The 15,156-nt window shown below is 52.5% G+C and overlaps 4 protein-coding genes across 4 annotated transcripts; 1 reads left to right on the forward strand and 3 right to left on the reverse strand.

Moving 5' to 3' along the window:
• The first annotated feature begins 701 nt into the window (after positions 1-701).
• On the forward strand, positions 702-2,281 carry LAESUDRAFT_720319 (P-loop containing nucleoside triphosphate hydrolase protein). The gene is made up of 2 exons (XM_040907792.1): positions 702-727; positions 795-2,281. The coding sequence occupies exon 2, from the start codon at positions 838-840 to the stop codon at positions 2,041-2,043; it is 1,206 nt and encodes a 401-aa protein (XP_040768873.1). The 5' UTR covers positions 702-727; positions 795-837; the 3' UTR covers positions 2,044-2,281.
• Positions 2,282-2,584: 303 nt separating this feature from the next.
• LAESUDRAFT_754824 (OPT oligopeptide transporter) lies at positions 2,585-6,142 on the reverse strand (the record flags this gene model as incomplete). The annotated part of the gene is made up of 22 exons (XM_040911949.1): positions 2,585-2,625; positions 2,684-2,738; positions 2,797-2,857; positions 2,917-2,991; positions 3,046-3,086; positions 3,144-3,200; positions 3,255-3,373; positions 3,432-3,491; positions 3,554-3,592; positions 3,652-3,831; positions 3,885-4,040; positions 4,096-4,183; positions 4,242-4,403; positions 4,468-4,548; positions 4,623-4,906; positions 4,961-5,077; positions 5,137-5,251; positions 5,324-5,343; positions 5,411-5,494; positions 5,565-5,716; positions 5,777-5,862; positions 5,930-6,142. 22 exons carry the CDS (start codon positions 6,140-6,142, stop codon positions 2,585-2,587), a joined length of 2,286 nt encoding a protein of 761 aa, XP_040768874.1.
• A 2,344-nt stretch (positions 6,143-8,486) lies between these two features.
• Positions 8,487-12,032, reverse strand: LAESUDRAFT_754825 (uncharacterized protein; the record flags this gene model as incomplete). Its single annotated transcript, XM_040911950.1, has 2 exons — positions 8,487-11,540; positions 11,592-12,032. 2 exons carry the CDS (start codon positions 12,030-12,032, stop codon positions 8,487-8,489), a joined length of 3,495 nt encoding a protein of 1,164 aa, XP_040768875.1.
• Positions 12,033-14,044: 2,012 nt separating this feature from the next.
• Positions 14,045-14,831, reverse strand: LAESUDRAFT_754826 (uncharacterized protein; the record flags this gene model as incomplete). The annotated part of the gene is made up of 3 exons (XM_040911951.1): positions 14,045-14,314; positions 14,379-14,498; positions 14,553-14,831. The coding sequence occupies 3 exons, from the start codon at positions 14,829-14,831 to the stop codon at positions 14,045-14,047; spliced, it is 669 nt and encodes a 222-aa protein (XP_040768876.1).
• Between the last annotated feature and the right edge of the window lie 325 nt (positions 14,832-15,156).

The following is a 15,156-nucleotide window of genomic DNA, read 5'->3' on the forward strand; positions in this document are numbered from 1 at the left end:
CTTGTACTAGAACTGTGTTCGTTGTCTTGTGAGGTGAGTTTCCCGGTACAAAATGAATTATGTCATTATATCGTGATGGGGTTTCTCTCCAGGCATCTGTGAGGACCACAATCTGATGCATGCCTTACGGAACAGAAGCTTGCTGTCAACTGAACATGCGCTGCAAACTCATGATTTAATCTCTGGCTTCAGGGCTGGCTTGATTCCAACGTGAGTCTGCCTTAACCGAGATTGCGTAGCGATATTAGGTTTGAACGGCAAACCGTATATGGGAGCGAGAATCACTGCTCTTCTGCGGTCTGATACACATTGCACGAGACGCATTAATTGTCCCTTGCATGCAAACGAGCATACCATGAACTTGGCTCCTTATCCGTGGAAGACTCGACGTGAACCTGCCTTGGTGCATGTGCTACCTCTCTCGCCTGTGCGACGTGCCAAATATGTAATGCATTCTGATCGTCGCCTGACGCTATGCCCACTTAGTGAAAATGGTCGGCGATAGTGCCATCATACCGATTCATTCTCGCTTAGCTTCCGGCTATTCAAGGGCTATGTCGCTCATTGTCAGTGCAGTTGATGAACAGTACACCATTCGTGAAGCGTGCACACATGGTGTAGCGTGGGTGAAGGTGCACTTCACGAATCAAGGATATTAAGGTGCGAGGACCACGTACTTCAGCTGCTCAGCGCTCTCATCCCCTACATCGTGTGCGGCCTCTCAAAAGTACGTGTCTCGCCTCTTATTGGTGTCGTTCTGTAGTGAGATCAAGCATTGCATCGCTCCGCATCAGATCAACGCTCCAACTTCGGAATACTTTACTGTGATAGCCAACAATGGGCAATCGTTCGTCTCGAAGACGTGCCGCTCACAACCGCACTATGGCGCAGATGCAGGATCTCGTGAGGGCCCAGCAGCAGCAAGCAGAGGCCGCGCAGGCGGAGCAGCAAAGGCTAGAAGCCGAGAGACAGCGAGCGGCGGAGCAGCAGCGCATAGCTGAAGAGCAGCGTATCAGAGCAGAAGAAGAGGCCAGACGGAGGGAGATGGAGCGAGTAGCCGCGGATGAGGCCAGACGGCACGCGGAAGAGTCTGCAAGAAGAGCGGAAGAATTGATGCGACAGGCAAACGAGGACAAGCATCAGGCGGAGGAGCTCCGCAGCCGTGCTGAAGAGGAGAGGCAGCGCGCGGAGGCGGAGAGAGTCCGTGCAGACGAGGAAGCAAAGAGGGCTCGGGCCGAGCAAGAAGCAGCCCAGCGAGCCAGAGAAGCTTCAGAGAAGGCTGCAGAGGAGGCCAGGGTAGCGTTGGAGAAAGCCGAGCAGGACCTGAGGGAGGGCATCAGGCCCATCGTCCTCCCCAATGAGGAGGAGTTCGAGCAGAAGAAGAAAGAGCTTCAGTATCAAGAAGGAATCTTCCACTTTGCCATCGCCGGCGTCTCGGGCAGCGGCAAGTCGTCGCTGCTCAATGCGTTCCGCGGCCTCCGTAACAAGGATAAAGGCGCGGCTGCTACTGGCATCACAGAGACGACGAGCGCCCCCACTCGGTATCCCGACCCTGACCCCAACAACCCCTACGTATGGTACGACATTCCCGGCGCAGGCACTCTGAACATCCCAGACTGGGTGTACTTCAATACTCAAGGCCTTTACATCTTCGACTGCATCATCGTGCTGTTCGACAATCGTTTCACCGAGACGGACGTCGCTATCCTGCGGAATTGCGCGCGGTTCAGGATCCCTGCGTACATCGTCCGATCAAAGTCGAGACAGCACATCCGTAATCTTGCAGATGACCTCGTGCAGGGAGAGGACGAGAGTGACGCTGAGTTGATGGCGCGGGCGCGAGAGCAGTATATCTCGCAGACTCGCCAGAGCGTGGCGCGTAATCTTGACGCTGCACAGCTGCCAAACCAGCGGGTCTATATTGTAGACAAGGAAGCAATGGTGTCGGTGGTGAAGGGGAAACACGCAAAGGATGCCCTTGATGAACCTGAATTAATTCAGGATCTCAACATTGAAATGGAGAAGAGACGGCCGGTCGAGTGAACTGGGAGCGCCTTGGAGTATTCGAGCACTTGAGGCATGTCACATCTTTTATCCGACTCTGTCTATCTGATAGTCTGTCCATTCTGATTGAATACATGAGGAAGCTTTAGATCTGCGCCCTTGCGTCTAGTTTGGGGTGTACTTGTACTTCTAGCTGTTTCCATTTCCTTGAATCTGTAAGTCACGTCCGGCTAGTGCCTCTCACATCGCTCCAATATATATCTGCCGCCTGCATGCTAATAAGCTTATATGCCGATGAGTGGACGAGCATCGTCGTATCTCACGAGATCATCGTACACCGTTTTGGCGAGATCAACATTGACCTGCTCAGGGTATTTCTTCGCCTAACATAACCAGGAGTCCGAGCCACTTGTCGAACAACTACTAGTAGCTGTGCCTCAAGGGCCCCCTTCGACTAGCGCGAGATCTAAACGGTACATATATTGCCAGCAGGCCAGATACGCTACATTATCAACTCCCAGACGATAATGAACATCGAGTAAAGTACACAGTCAGCGCATCCCTGCACCGGCGACCGTCATCACGCCGGAGCTAAACAGCGATCAGCGGACAGATTAAGGTCTACAGAGCCATCGCGTCAGAACCGGGACTCTGAAAATCAATGTAACATTGTACTCACCGTTACCCCACCATTCTGGGAAACTATGCGCGTTTCCAGCAGCACCGAAGATGGCCTGTAAAATATTATGAAGGAATGAGTAGTGAGGGTAGCGGAGGAGCGAATGAACGTACAAAGTTTAAGATGAAGATGACGACCTGAGTGCCGCCATCCATCGCAGCGGCGACGATGTAGCTTTGAGTAGAAGGAGCTGGTCAACAAGAAGTCTGCATGCTCTGCGGATCATCACGTACTTGTATTTCGTGAACCATCTCGGGTAACGTGTACGGATCCACCACTGGGAGAGGATACCAAGCGCCATACCCGTGCTGCATGGCCAATCAGCAACTAAAATCAAATCACGAGCGCTCGAGAATACTCACTTAACCGACGTGTTCACTCCGACAGACAGGTAACATGAGTACTAGGTGGAAATATGTGTCACCCAGGGACCGATCAGTCAATGTCGTATGAGACGTACCTGCATGATGATGGACGTGTTGAGGTTCTGGAAGCCAGCCTTGGGCCAGATGCGGTACTACATACGCAGAAATTCAGCGATGAATACCGAACGCGGTCGGGCCAGACTTACGGCGATGTAGAATGGGATCGGCAGGACGAGCCCGATGGCCAACGAGATGGGGACCATGCGGTAGGTGGAATGGGGACCGAACATCTCAGGACCAAGCGCCCCCCAGGAGATGGCGTTGGCTGAAGACAGAGAGAGCATATGAGCTTGCGAGGAGCTAAATGAAGAGAATGTACTGACAGTTGTACGATTGTGCGTTCTGTCCGGACCAGAGACGGGTACCAGCAATGGAGAGCAGGGCTTATCATCGCGAGATCAACGGGGCTCGTGGCAATGCACACTATGGCAATGAAGGAACATACCAGGCCGCTGAGCATTGATGATGGACAGCATCATGATGTCTGTCGACGAGCCACCCATTCAGTACATATCTTTACGTTCATCTAAAGATTTCGCTCACAGTTGAGGATGGCGCCGACGACAGTTCCAGCCATTTGCATGCAGAACGTCACACGCGGCGCTAGCTTGCAGTACTGTCCAAGCTTCAAATCCTGCAAGAACAATATACCCTGCTGCATCGGGTGCGCGCCGTACATGGCACCATACATATTCGCCACAGGCCGTCCAGGGACAATATACGCTGCAGAGCAGAGTCAGATGTGAGGATGGTTACCAGCACTGACGAATACGAACCAGTGATCATCTGGAAGAACCCATTGCCGGACGTGTTGAATTCCGTGAACCCAATCGTCGCAGCGAGAGTAGAGTACAGTGCGCAGAAGACGAAGCCAATGATGAGGAGCACTGTGAGCGCCCACCATGGTAACCCAGACTCGCCAGTATAGTTAGCTAATAATCATCAATAAGCAAGCGAATATCATGGAGATATCGCTCGTGCACTCACTTGCTTGGGCAATCCCGTAGGCGGCCAGCAATACGGCGGTGTACCACCAGCGCGGAATCTGCTTGTACACCTTCATCTTCTCATAGTGCTGTACAAGACATCAGTATTCAAACAAACAACGCTGTGAACATCGACACAGGACGCACCGCATCGTGTACCAAGAACTGCGTCTTGCTCCACGGGTTGAGAGACAACACGAAGGGCTTGAGGTCCTTCCAGTTGTACAGCGCGACATGCGTGACAATCGCACCAAGCGACAGATTCGACGTGATCAGGTAGAGCGCATTGGTTGCTGAGAAGTACGCGGGCTGCAGACAGATGTCGAACAGTCAGTTGAAGCGATCTTCTGCGCATATATGAAGCTTAACGTACCCCAAGTTCAGCATACTTGGTCGCATCGAACTTGCCGTCAGTTAGCAATGCCGTTTGGTCATACTGTGAGCCGTTCTCGGCCTATGCCAAGTCCAAGAGCCGAATCAGCATCGCGCCATTATCACGAATTGCGAACGCTTAGAGACAACACTCACGAAGATGGCTTGGCTCATGAACGGGAACTGCTTCGCCTTCCATATGTTCCCATAGTAAACGCCCGCCATCAGGATGTACGTAAAGAAAATCCCGATGTCCTGGTTCAACTGCAGCCAGAGGGGCGACCACAGGCACGTGCTGCTGATCAGGTTCCAGTCGAAGCACACCGCGAGCAGGCCCATGCCCTCGTTGTTCGACGCTCCGCCGAAGATGTTGCGCACCACGGAGCTGTGGTTATCCGCCAAGCAGAAGACGGATACGCCCGTCAGGACCGGGAAAATCCCTAAGGCACAAACGATGAGACGTGCGTGATAGGCGAAAAGAGCTAGGCACGTACATTCCGGAAATATCTCCCAGCAGAAGAGCAGGGCAAACACTGTCCAGAACAAGCGGACACGCTTGGATGTCATCTGCCTGTCATAGTGCAGTGCCTGGAACAGGTTCGCAGTGTAAACTGCACAGATATAGCGACAATGAGCGAACTTCACCGCATATATGCGCAGATGCACTCACTGTTTGACGGCCAGAAGCACTTAGTCGGCTTCACCAGCACATCCTGCAGGAGACCTGCATATCCGTAGCCAATCAACTGCGACCCGATAAGGGTGAAAATCGCGACCCCGGCATTCTGTCAAGCGCGGCGTTCGGCGTCAATACAACGGATCCGCAGTTTGACACGTCATCATAGAAGACTACGGACCATGTTGTTATTATAATACACTGTTGATAGATAGGACGCCCGTTAGCCGTGCAGGACAGAAGCTTATCAACAGCTGACCGTACTTACACTCTTGGACGGAAATGACCTGGATGGCGACCGCAGAGGTAGCCGCCGTGGACGACATGATAATAATAGCGACATGTTCCTTGACTGCCGGTGATAGCGTAAACATGAAACCATGTCCGGCCACCGCCGAAACTGCGAAAATGAAAAGACGTACTGTTGAACGGACCAGGGTTGAGGAACCGCCAGATGCCCTTCGACGGGAGCAGAATATGCATGCCATTACCGAACCAGTATGACAATATCAGCAGGAGAAGGGTGGAGACGGTAAGCGTCTGAGGCTTGAAATAGTAGATTTGAGCAAGCACACTGCGCAATGTGCCGCATATCAACACGTGCAGGTTACGAAGCCGATGTTGGCAGACTTACGCGCCGAATGCAGAGAAGCCAAGGCCAAGGACGATGGTGCGAAAGGTAACCGCCTGGAGCTCAGGGTCGTCCTTGGTGGAGAGGACCTAAGGCAAGAGCGCGAGTGTCCTATGGTCAACAGTATACGCTCGAGCATAGAAGGTAGCAACCTACCTTCACGGCGACCTCGTATGCTTCTTCGACACGGTACTCGTCCTCGCTCGCCTCGTCGTTGGCGAGCCTGTCCTCCATCTCCTCCACCTCCTTCGTCATCTTGGCATCGTCCACTTCGATCTCGGCATCCTCGACCAAGTTCTTGACATCAATCGACTCGTCCGAGAGGTGTTTCTCTTGATACACAGGCAGCTCCGCAACTGGGTCGGCCATCGTTGCGTCGCGCTTGAGGAGAAAGAAGAAGAGAAGGAAGGACCTTGGAGTATCCCTGGAACATCGCACCCAGTTCATATACCAGCGCCATGCACTTATCGGGACAGAGATAGCGCCGTTATTGATCGGCAGCCCACATGGTTTGCTGGCATAATTGGTGCAGGGCGGACAAATCTCATGGCAAAGATAGCAATAGCGGTACCACGAGAGGAGAAGCATGCGGTTCGCAGCTCCAGGCACGGGGCGGAGACGTAAAATTGGACCTGGCATAGTTCCGTCAATTGCCCATCACAGGAGTGTCTCCACGTCTCCAGACCCCGCGCATAGATAACGCGTCTGGTAGCGCTCGATTGAGTTCGTTCAAGCGGTGACTGACGAGATGCCAAACGTCGACCAGGGCGGCATCTGTGGTGTGCGCAGCATATCGACCGGATAGATAGGCGAAGACATACGATCAATGCGACAGAGCTTGGGGTTTACGTGCAAAGTTCAAAATCCCTGGTCCAGAGTCTAGTTCCTGACAGCGAATAGACAGCGAATAGACAGCGCATGCATTCTAATCATCCGCTGTCTGTTTCAGGACGCTTGGCAGAACGATTGAGAGACCTCGGCGGCGCGCTGTCGCATGGTACTCACCGTTATCAGTGTGAGTGCCTCGGAGCGACTTTCGTCAAAACGTGATCCCGTTTATGGCGGTGTTCGAGTTCGCATGGAATTTCTGGTACAACGGCGCCTCACATACGAAGATGTTGCTCTATCTCCATCTCCATCGTCCAGACAGGTCAAACAACACCGATGTAGAATTTGGAGAATGAGCTCCTCGCCAGTGATACTCTGATGGGACGCGTGACAAGTGAGTAACAGACGCGCGTCACGCTACACGTTCAGAACGCACTGCAGTCCACAAGGAGCTGGCTGGCTAATCAGCTCAGCTCAGCGGAAGTTGAGGATTCGGGGGGAGGAGTGCGGAGTCATTTTGTCCTCCTGATCGATCGGTTTATGTATCCTTGTGGGTTCTGCTGCGCGACTCTCCGCTTTGATGCGCCCAAATTGACGCGCTGCACCCGGTCCCGCATTAGTGTCGTGTGAGTCATAGTCCGTTCTGCATATTGAAAATTGCTAGCATTGTCTAAGCTCAAAAGCGATTGCTGAACGAAGTGAGTGATCTCATCAATCTACACCTTGACGGCAGCTGGAAAACTAGACCTGTAATAGTGCATGCAGCGGCTGACGAGTATGTTGTCAGCAGATACGTTAATTGTAAGAATAAAGAAGCAGTTTAACCATCATCTCAATCCCGCCGTGCAAAAGTACCACTTTCAATGCAAACAGGCTACCAAAGACATGGTGCAGTCTAACGAGCCTGATATGATCCGGACGAATGAGCTATGCACGCCTTGATCTTCTTCCCTCGGAGTTCCCGGTATGGATATGCTAGACCTGGCAGTTCGTCTCGTCCTCTGAAGGGCTGCACATAGCGAAGATTCCGTGCTTTGATGTGCTGATAACTCAACGTCTGGCGTGGGTCTATATGCCCTGTCGAAAGTCAAGGGGACAACGTACGCAACTATGGAGCAGCGACCAGCTGAGCTAGCTTGGAACGGCTAATCATTTCCCAATTTTCGAACATCTTAATTTTCTCGGCGTATGAATCTTTTCGCCAGTGCGGAACGCGAGTATCACTACGCAATGCCCAGTGGCACCTACGCTACATACGACTCGGAGTTGACATCTGCCACTGCTGACCTGGGTCTTATCACTTGCCCAGGTATGTCAAATACACCATAGTCTTCTTCTTCAATTACGTTGATGAAAATCGTTCAGTGATTACGAGAATTCGACTCGCTTCTGCCACATGTCGGAGCATTTGAAGGGGACATCTCAGATGAAGATGATGGCGTGCTCGTAACGATGGAACTTAAGGCCATTGAAGGATCGGAAACGACAAAAGTAACCCGCATTCTGACTCGAGGGCAGCTCAGCTGACATGCCGCCTCTCACGTTTCGAAACGGATATTTGGGCGTCAACGCCTCGCGAGTGCTTCTCCGAGGACAAAGGGAAGATATTATACTGCGTACGGTCATGGCGGCAGGAACATTACACTGCTGGCGCCACACGAATTCCACCAAGGGTTCATTACGGAACAGCAGACAAAGGGGTGCATTCTCGGTCGCTCACTCATTCAGGGATACCGGTACAGCAAGCAACACAGGGAAAACTTCGCAACGTGCGCACTTACGTGACAGAGCTCGTAACAGAAGACCAGGAGCAGTCCAGTCTATAATATTGACTCACTCAACGCGTTCGCTTTACATGCAAACGAGCCACCTACCATTCAATCCCTCAAAAGACGCTCTGCAGGGATGCCTGTGGCATCCCCTCAGAGGCCGTCGGTTCAAACTTCACGGCCTTGATGGTCTCACAAATAATTGCGGCCTCCGAAGTCATCCACGCAAATCCGAAACTATAGGGGTCCGGTTTCGTCATGAGCATGCAAGCCCCTCCCCCAGCAGTGCCCACGAGCGCAAACAGTCTGTCGGAAATGTCCGCCCACACCGTGTCGCCAGCGAGGTTGCCGCCGTACGATCCGTCGGTCGCAGACTCGATGGCCCACGGCACGCTCGCGCCCTCCGGGACGAGCTGGAACAGCCCGAGTGCGAGCGAGACGACGCCACGCACGCGCACAGGACACGGCACCGCGAAGATGCTGAACATGTTGAGTCCCCACGTCAGCTGGCGACATAGATGGAGATTGGGATGCCCAGGAACATCGGCCCATGGATATGTCCCGACACACACTATCACCTTGATGGCAACCTTTGTCGTCGTCCAGCCCCACTTAATGGTTTGAGATTCCGCCGTAGTATCCGATAGATACCAGTCTGCAGGCGCAAGTAGCAGGATGATGCCGTTCACGATAGGCACGGCAATTGAGATGATACGTAAAACAATCGGCTTGAGCTTTTTGATAAGCTCATCTACGTCGATACCGAGGGGAGAGAGATGACGCGAAGGAGGAGCGGACGACGCTATAGACATGAAAGCTTCCGACTGATAAGCGGAAGACGGAGCAGCGAAAGTCGACATGAAGCTGACATGCGACTGCTTGCTCATCTGGATGAACTCCTTCGCGTCGGGACTATCGGAGGGTTTTTGCCCTGTAATCAGCTTGTATACCACCGTAAGGGGGACCGCGACCAGTAAGGAGACAGCATCCAAGATGGTAAGCTGATGGCCATGAGTGATCCACTTGTAAAGCGGCGTCAGCAGTGGGATGTCGAGGCTCTTCGTGATCGCCGCCCTCATATCCGTTGCGAAGTCTGCGGCGAACTTGATGAGGCCCACGAAAACCTGGCGAATCACACCCAAGATGTTCCTGAGAAGGTCCACCCCGAAATGATCAAGCAACTGTCCGAGCGAGAACTGCTTGCTGCCGTCGAACACCCGGGCTAAGTCCTGCATAGCGTCTTGCATCGTCTTCCGAATCTGGTCGAAAGCCGGGAACGCCACGTCATTCCAGAATTGAACGAGAGGATCCCCGGATGCGGGTGCATCGCCGCCTTGCGCACTGAATGACTCCTTTACGCCGCCGTGCTTTATCTGGTAACTTGACCAGTTGCTACCGGGGGCATTGTTCACCGATGTGGTCTTATCTGCAGCCTGGTACTCTGCATTGACCTCCGATGGACCGGTCAGGCGATCACGAACGTCACCCGGGATAGCATCAAGCGCACTGATCATGAAATCCGCTTGTTGAAACCATCCATCAATAACCTGCTCGAAAGTCTCGACCTTCGCGATGGCGATGTCCATAGCCGTGGTGACTATCCCGGAGATGATGTTGTGCGTGTCGAGGATGTCGCCCCACTCGAAGACGAAACCGAGCCACTCGATGATCTTGTCGATAGGAATGTGGAGTACGTCCTGCAGCAGCCAATGTATCGCCTTGAAGATGTGCGAGAGCGACTTGAGCACGAAGGTGTACACCTTGCCCGCGATCTCGATGACGAAGTTGGAGGCGTCCACGAAGAATTTCCCGACTGTCTTCACTGCTTTGGTGACCCACTCCCGTGCACCCCAGTCGGAGATATCCGACAATGAGAAGTAATAGGTGCCACTGGCACCTCCCTCTGGGTGCTCAGATCCGTCCTGCGGTACGGCGCTGAGAGTTCTGCACAGCTGCGGCAGAGCCTTTGCAACCATGTCGATGTCTCCGGAGCTCGCCGTGGAGTGGTCCAAGAGCTTGCCGCCATTTGGCAACTGCACTGAACGCAAATCATCCCCGGATTTGATGGCTCCGAGCTTGCTCTGAGCCTTCGCGGATGGGTTGATAACGTACTCTTTACCTAGAACGGTGTCACCATGAGGATCATCCTTGAAGGTGAAGACGACAGAGCTGAGACCAGTGACGTTGTGAATCAATGTGATGTCTCCTGACATATCTGTCGTAACTAGCACGCCGCTGGGCGTGGCGAAAATGGATCCGCCGTTTATGCCAATATCGACGGCTGCAGAGCTGCAGAGCAAGAACTTCTTGTTCGTGATCGCCACGCCGCTCTTGTCCGTGACATGAATGTGCGTCGTATACGAAACGATCTCCTTGTTGTCACCCGCTGATGGAACGAGGACTAGGATGCGCTGCCAGAGACGGGTGGTGCCGCTGTGTTCCAGCTGTGTCAGCTGGTTCTTCTCCCCGACAACGAAGAGCTTCTGCGAGCCTGTAGCAGAGTCCAGGAGTACGGTGAAGTGCCCTCCTCCCTGTTCACGCGTTATCAATGGGATAGCACGCTCTTTAATAACAAGCTGCGCTATCTCCGGGCCAGAGTAGGCGACACTGCAGCGCTGATAAACGACGGTATCGTCGCCATTTCGGCCAAAGACGGTCATGTCACCTCCGGACTGCGCGATATTAATCTGGCGCAACTGCGTGAGGTACGGGTCGTCCTCAACGACAGTTGCAAAGCAATCAGCTCCGCTTGGGTTGTCGAGGTTGGCAATCTGGCGGGAGGTGTAGTGATATAGACCCTTTCCCCCAATCACCAAATCAGTGAAACCTTCCTTGGTAACGAACGTCGCAATGCTCTGCGCCTCAGGCGGCGGGAAGAGTTTGGTGGAGTACGGTTCATTGTGCGCGCCGCCCCTGAACCCAGCGAATGTCAAGCGCGTCTTGCCTGAGCTTTCAGAGAGGTAGACAACGCCACTAAGGCTGTCTGGTAGGACGGCGGCACACATAGCGGTGATCTTCGAAGGCTCCTCGGGAAGCTCAAAAATGTTCGAATACGTCCACGTCTTCGACCCTACGTCGATATCGAGGAGGGCTGCATCGAGTCGAGACTCGTCGGGCTGGGTGTGGATCGCAACAAGAAGTGGATACCCCTTCGTCGTATCAGCGGCTCCCTGGGTACCGATGAGCTCAACATCGTGTTACGATATATCGGTGAGACATACCACGAGATAGAGACTCTTGATGAGGTACTTCTCATCTGACGCGCCTTGCAGCAGCCAGTCGGTGAGAATTGCGTCAGCCTTCATGTCGAGCCACTCCGCCGGCTTCGTAGGCCGTACGACGTAGACTGTAGCTGGGTCATTAGGTTTCTCGCCATCGACGCTGAACGCAAGGAAGATTGACATGTCCTCGCCCTGGAGCACTGATAATTGGTGAACAACGGATGACTTGCTCAATCCAAAAGCCTTCGAGAGATTACAGTGGAAAGTTTGACCGTTCGTTCCGCCTGGCCGAAGAAAGAAAAGTGTACTGTCTGTACCTATGGAGAAGATAAGAGAGCGCGACTGCTCGTCGCGTACCACTTGGAAGGTCTTTGCATGGTCGAGAGGCACGGAGGGGAGGATTTGTTTCATAAACTCGGCATCAAATGATACTCGAGCCATCTTCAAATTTCAACTGGAATACCGAAAAGAATTGTTGAAGGAGTGTCCATGGAGTTGAAAAATGGAGGAACCTACCTAAAATGTGTCGGTTCGACAAGACTGCAATGGCCCAAGCTCGAGAGCGATGTGATGCTAGCACGTACCCGAGGTATGTTGGACGACTCATGTACAGGTCATGTCTTTATATATTGCGCTAGAGACAATCCGGAGGTAAGTGGTTCTTCCATACATTCTTCCAGTCAAAGTAGTGTAAGCGATGCTGCCGGGATACCGACATGCATCGCCATACGGATAATGAAATCAGCTGTTTCGCTTACATGGCTACGTATAGGCATGAACGAACGCTTCGCTGCGGAGATCTTCAGAGGAACTCTTGCGGCCTAGTTTGAAACAACACGCTGCTCTAGTACGTACCTGTTCTATGACATATCGGTGATCATATTTTGGCAATTCATATCGTTTGATAACGGTAGGTCCGACGGCAATAGGACACGCACAATGCTTGAACTTCCCTGACAGTATTCCAATGAGCATCCCCAGCGAGTACCTTTTGGAAAGAGAATGGATTGGCAGAGTCGCAGACTGCAATTCGTGATCATTTTTGGCTTGCCTTCAGAGAGGTGCTTGGGTTCTACGCGGGGAAGCAGATCCCGCATGAATCACAAAAGGAGTGTCATCGGAGCTCGTCCGACGTTCGATCTCAGAAAGTCGCCAAGATTCCGTCTCTCGGGTGACTCGCATGTATGTTGAATGTGTGTCACAGAGCATATTCGCTGACACTGAAGATAATCAGTTCCCCGGGGTTATGGTTAATGTTGAAATGTGCAAAGAATGCGGGAGTTACTAAAAGAAAAACGTTTCCAACTCCGATCGTCCTGCTATCAACGATTGGCAATGATGTTGATTTGCTTTTGTAACTGCCAAGATAGTTCTGTATCATGCATCAGTCCGAGGACTCTATGAACAGATATGGCCTTCGGATGGAACAAGAATCCGAGCCTTGCTACCCAGTGGAATGTCCGGTTTAAGCTCATTGCGCAGCTTCAAGCGACCGGTCATACACCAGCTCCGCCGCGCAGGCAGCTGACATCAAATGCTTGGGTTCTTTATGTCAGATGTGGCTGTATTTTATGACGGTTAGTCCGTGCGCAGGGCGGTGAGCGAATTCGGTATGTTTACGATCTGCTTACTCCACTATCATCAGCTGAGGACACTCCGGGCGTTGCTAGTGTCGTGATTGCGAGCCGATATGTGCACGCACCTTTCATCCGGAGGTGGGTCTACGCACTCCTCACATTGACGCGTCGCCCTCCGGCGCACACGTTTCACAACTGTCACCGCAGAGACAAGGATGGCAAGTGTCGTGTCCCATTGAAAACAAGACATGCGATATCAATTCACAGTTACATGACAGATTCACGCTTTCCCTCGGATCAATCACCAATGGCACGCTCGAGATGAAAGCCAAGGCACAGTCGACTGGACCTGACTGTCAAGTCACGAAGAAGATCAATAGCACTCTTGAGAGCTTCCTGGGCAGTGCAAATAATCGTGACTGACGAAGCCAGCAAGGGGAATTTCGAGAAGGGTCCGGGACACGAACTTCACTGCTGCAGCGATGGCATGAAGGCGCAGGAAAGGTGGTTACAACTCATGCCTTTCGGTGGCGGAAGACTTTGTAAGGCAGCAACTTGGTCCTCAGCCTGGAGTACAAATTCACTGATGGAGGCCTTAGTAAGGGCACCAGCTGGCGAGCCAGTGTAGCGCCGTTGAACCCGCCATTTCTATCTCACAATGCGACTTTGAGCTCATAGAATCTGTTTCCGTGTACGAGTAGCTTCTGCGGCAGCTCAGCATTTCTATAAAGAGCCTATGTCTGCAGCAGTGGGTTGAAATCCACGCCATACCAGCGATCGATACTTTATGTTGAATGGAACACATGGTGTACTGGCTTACTAGGTTCATTCGATATCTACATGAAACAACGGCAATTTATGCGTACATCAACAATGTTAGAAAGTTGCGTAGACCAAAGTGAGGTTTTCAACGTCGAGCTGACTGTAGGCGATAGGAAGCTCTGGTACCTCGTTCTCCACGGGTGTACCTTCGGCATCTGTAACACAGTAGACGTCTGGAATGAAGATGTTGTCGTGGCAATACGTCAGGCCGGTCAGGCGCAAATTCTTGTAGGAGATAAAGAGTCCTTGATGCTCATCGAGCAAGTCAATTGCCAATCGCCACTGGTGTGGTGCGTCTCTCCACCCTGCATGACTAGTGGCCTCCTATGAACACCCAAACGCGGCCGTCAATGGACGCTTACGCTAGGATCCTCTGACCTGTACTCACCTGTAGAGTATAGTCGATCAAACCTGTAGCAACCTTTTCCGCGAGTTTTCGACGGGTGATGGGCACCCCGCCTTCTCGAAGGTCGATGGTCCGGTACTGAATATACGAGTAACCAGGCCACTGTCCGAAAAACAATCGATGATAAAGAATCGGGAGGATGAAGAGTGGTTGTACCTTTATATGCAGCACGATCTGCGACTCCGTCACTCCGGGAAAGTCGAACACGGGCGCAAGCTCACCCGCGACGGTGGGGTCAAGGAAATGATATTGTCTATCCAGGCTTACCAAAGACACGCCGGGATATGCTTGACGCGGTTCAGAAAACTTGATAGGCTGGAGTCTCTGGAGTTCCTCGAAGTGTCTTCGGCGCTCATGTAGCTGCTCTTGGAAGACCGGTCTCTGCATTGGAATCATCTTCTTGAATCTGGGAGGATTGCGAGCCGTAGACGTCATGGTAGGGAGTCGAAATAAGTGAGGTTGGGAAGGATGATATCGCGATGTCTGGCTTCTATGCGCCAAACAGATATTGGGAAGGATATGGTGAGCCGCTCCTCTCTCTCTTATGTACCGAAAAAAAGATAGCAGAGTTGATGCCCTGAGACCCGCAATCAACGCAGTTGTTGCCATGAGGTGTGAAATGGCCCCGCTTAGCCATGGAGTGGCACAGCATTATTTAGTGGTCCAAAGCCACACATGTCCTCAGTGGCCCACAGTTCGTGGGTCGTAGAAATCAGATTGGCCACCGGAAAGGTCATGCGGGAGGAGTTTCCTTTGTGCC

The sequence above is a fragment of the Laetiporus sulphureus genome (assembly GCF_001632365.1).
Source record: "Laetiporus sulphureus 93-53 unplaced genomic scaffold LAESUscaffold_3, whole genome shotgun sequence".
NCBI classification, from domain to species: Eukaryota; Fungi; Basidiomycota; class Agaricomycetes; order Polyporales; family Laetiporaceae; genus Laetiporus; species Laetiporus sulphureus.